General features: G+C 43.0%; 1 protein-coding gene across 1 annotated transcript; it reads right to left on the reverse strand.

Moving 5' to 3' along the window:
- Window positions 1-218: 218 nt before the first annotated feature.
- On the reverse strand, window positions 219-1,160 carry LOC106841976 (olfactory receptor 1J4-like). The gene has a single exon (XM_070519944.1). It carries the CDS (start codon window positions 1,158-1,160, stop codon window positions 219-221), a length of 942 nt encoding a protein of 313 aa, XP_070376045.1.
- Window positions 1,161-3,258: the final 2,098 nt, after the last annotated feature.

A 3,258-nucleotide genomic window follows, 5' to 3' on the forward strand; every position in this document is an offset into this window, starting at 1 on the left:
TGGAACTCTCCAGCATCACTTTCACTAAATCTATTAGTCAAAGCGAATTGCAAGCCCTACCCAGATTCAACGGGTGGGGAAATAAACTCCTACTTGCAAGGAGGGGCTGCAAAATATTGTGATGATTTTTGCAATCTACCACAGTCACCTATGCAATTTTTCAAGGAAATGTCTCTGGAAGCATCACTAGGAAAATTAAGAACGTGAGTGAATATCTGTTACGTGGCAAAAATAATTCCCCTCCTATAAAGTACCCCCAGAGCCAATTTCATGTCTCTGTTCCTCAGGCTATAGATAAAGGGGTTTAACATGGGTGTCACCACCGTATACATAACTGAAGCAATTATGTCTTTGACTTTGGAACTGTTTGATGAAGGAAAGAAGTAAATCATTGCAAGAGTCCCATAGTACAAAAACACCACAAACAGGTGGGATCCACAGGTAGACAAGGCTTTACAGATCCTTTTGATGGAGGGAACCCTCAGGATGGTGACCCCAATGCAGATATAAGAGCCCAAAATAGTAGTGAATGATAAGAAGGCAAACACTCCCCCCTCAATGAAGATAACTAGCTCATTGAGGGAGGTGTCTGAGCAGGTCAACTTCAAGAGCACAGTGAGATCACAGAAGAAGTGGGGAATGGTATTGTCGGCACAGAAGGACAGGTGAGAGAAAAGGACTGTATGCAACAGGGCATGGGCACAAGATAAGAACCAGGATCCAGCCACCAATAAGACACACAGCTCCTTCCTCATGACAGCAGTGTAGTGGAGTGGGTGACAGACGGCCACATACCTGTCATATGCCATGACTGCAAGAAGGAAATTGTCAAGACAAACAAAAAGTATGAAAAAATACATCTGGGAAACACACCCCACATAGGAGATGGATAACTGCTGAGTCTGCATGTTCATGAGCATCTTTGGGACAGTGACAGATGAGAAAGAGACATCAGAGAGGGCCAAGTGGCTGACGAAGAAGTACATGGGAGTGTGGAGGTGAGAATCCAGCCTGATCAGCAGGATTATGAGCAGGTTCCCCAGCACTGTGGTCAGGTACATGCCCAGGAACAGGGCAAGGAACACACTCTGCTCCTCTGGCCGGATTGGGAGCCCCAGGAGGAAGAATTCAGACACGCTGCTTTGGTTCTCGCTTCTCATTCTCTTCTCAGTTTCTGCTGGGGATAAAGGGGGTAGGAAATGTCAGGGACTGAGATATGGCAGTTATCATCACCATGTGTGCATTACAGTCACAAGCTTTTTTTCCTGGAAACTGTGTCAAAATTCAAACAAACTGCACATTTTGCTGTCTGATTCTTCTGCCTGCTACATTCTAGTCACAGAGTGCATCAGATTTCCAAAGGCAAACAAGATTCCCCTCAAAGGAGATCAGTGTTAATTTCTACACTTATTCAACCATGTCCCAGATGGTGCTCTTGGCACTGCGCATAGAACAGAAAACAAAATATCTGATCCGCTTCCCTCTTGGAGCTCACATTCTATGAGCACATTATAGAGTACTCACCAAGAGCTGGGGCTTTGTAGCCAAGAGGCTTGCATTGTATGCCAACAATTTACTACCCGGATTGCCTTGAGCACTTTCTCTATGTACCTCGGTTCTTCCTCCATAAAATGAGAATAATATTATTACCTAGTTATGGGGATGTTGACAGTATTAAATGAGTGAATGTATGTAATAAATTTAGAACACTGTCTTGCACACAGTAGGTACTCAACAATGCTAGCTCTTATTATAGTAGAACATGTTCAACAGATAAATCTGGCATCAAACTCCAGGAACTCAATAGAACAGAAAAGTGATGGGCATCAGACAAGACCCAGATGCTGGCCTAGAAAAATTGTTAACCTTCTGGACTTTCCCACTCCCTGGGAAAGGGGACAGGCCCAGACCATGGGCCCTAGGGAGTAATTTCCTGATGGCAATGATCTTAAAAATATAATTTCTTCTTCACACCACCCAACTCAGTTATTCTACGTCTCCATCTCCCTCTCCCTTCCCCCTTTTCCTTTTCTTCCTCTCTCTCCAATATAAGCGTGCGTAGGCAATCAGAGGCTTGAGAATTTACCCAGGGACCTTCCCAGAGCCCTAAGAACTTGCTGATAATGTAGGATGTGAGATGTCTGTTAGAATTCATAGTCATCTGATTAACTATGACTAATTCCCAAAATTTACCTTAGCATTGAGCAAGGTTAATATTTAATGACTTCCTACTAGGACATAGGAATTAATAATGGTAAATTTAGGTTTCAGGACACAATCTTATGGTGGTTACATAATTAGGCCAAAGTCACAATAGTAATACCTGATGCAGTCACAATTCTAATCTATGTTTGTGTGAACAGAGGTCCTATTCTTCACCATTCCACTAGTCTTGCCCCTCTTTCATTTGGAGGAAATCTCAGACCTTGTTTGAAATTGTTTCAGGGCTTCCAAATTACCCCAGCCACTGGCTTGATTATCAACAACATTCATACTTACACATATGATGACTCTATATTTTATTATACAAGCCAGGACACTTCTAAGAGTGAAAGAGAAGTTATATAATAATCATACCAGGACAACAGATCTACAGCACAACTTTCCTGGGATAACCAGAAAGCATGGTCACCTACTTACACTACACTTTCTAATGTGCAAAGGACTTTTACATGCATTTAATTACATTAATTAGTAAACATTTATTGAGTGCCTACAACTCCTTCACTGGGAGTTAAAGAGTTAGAGGTCACATACAGAGGCCCTAGAGAGGGAATCCAGTGAGAGATATCACTGTAAGGCATCGGTATCTGATAGAAGTGCCTCTTCAAAGAACAGAGAGAAGCTCAGCCAAGCAGGTCAGCTCAGTCAGCGGGGACCAGGAGGAGGGCAGTGACTTAACCTTCTGTTGAGACTTGGCTGCCCACTGGCATTTATCGGATCAGACTTCTCCTTGGAACTTAAGAATCTCTGGGGGGAAACCCAGAAGTTATGTGTCAAGTAGGATCTTCACATTCAATGACTGGATCAGGAGGAATAGAATCTTGATGCAAGCCACCCTCTATGTGAAAGAGGCAGCTGGATACACGCTCAGGAAGGAAGAAGGGAACCTGTCAGCTGGAGTTTGAAAGGGGCTCTTTGGATGATTCCTCTGCGTTTGCACAAAATACTCTGCCTTGAGCAGTTAATAAATGGCTAGCAAGTTGAGAATTTCATGCATTTAAGGAATACTATGATGCTAAGACTCATTTAGTACAT

This window comes from Equus asinus, chromosome 10 (assembly GCF_041296235.1).
Source record: "Equus asinus isolate D_3611 breed Donkey chromosome 10, EquAss-T2T_v2, whole genome shotgun sequence".
Taxonomy (NCBI): domain Eukaryota; kingdom Metazoa; phylum Chordata; class Mammalia; order Perissodactyla; family Equidae; genus Equus; species Equus asinus.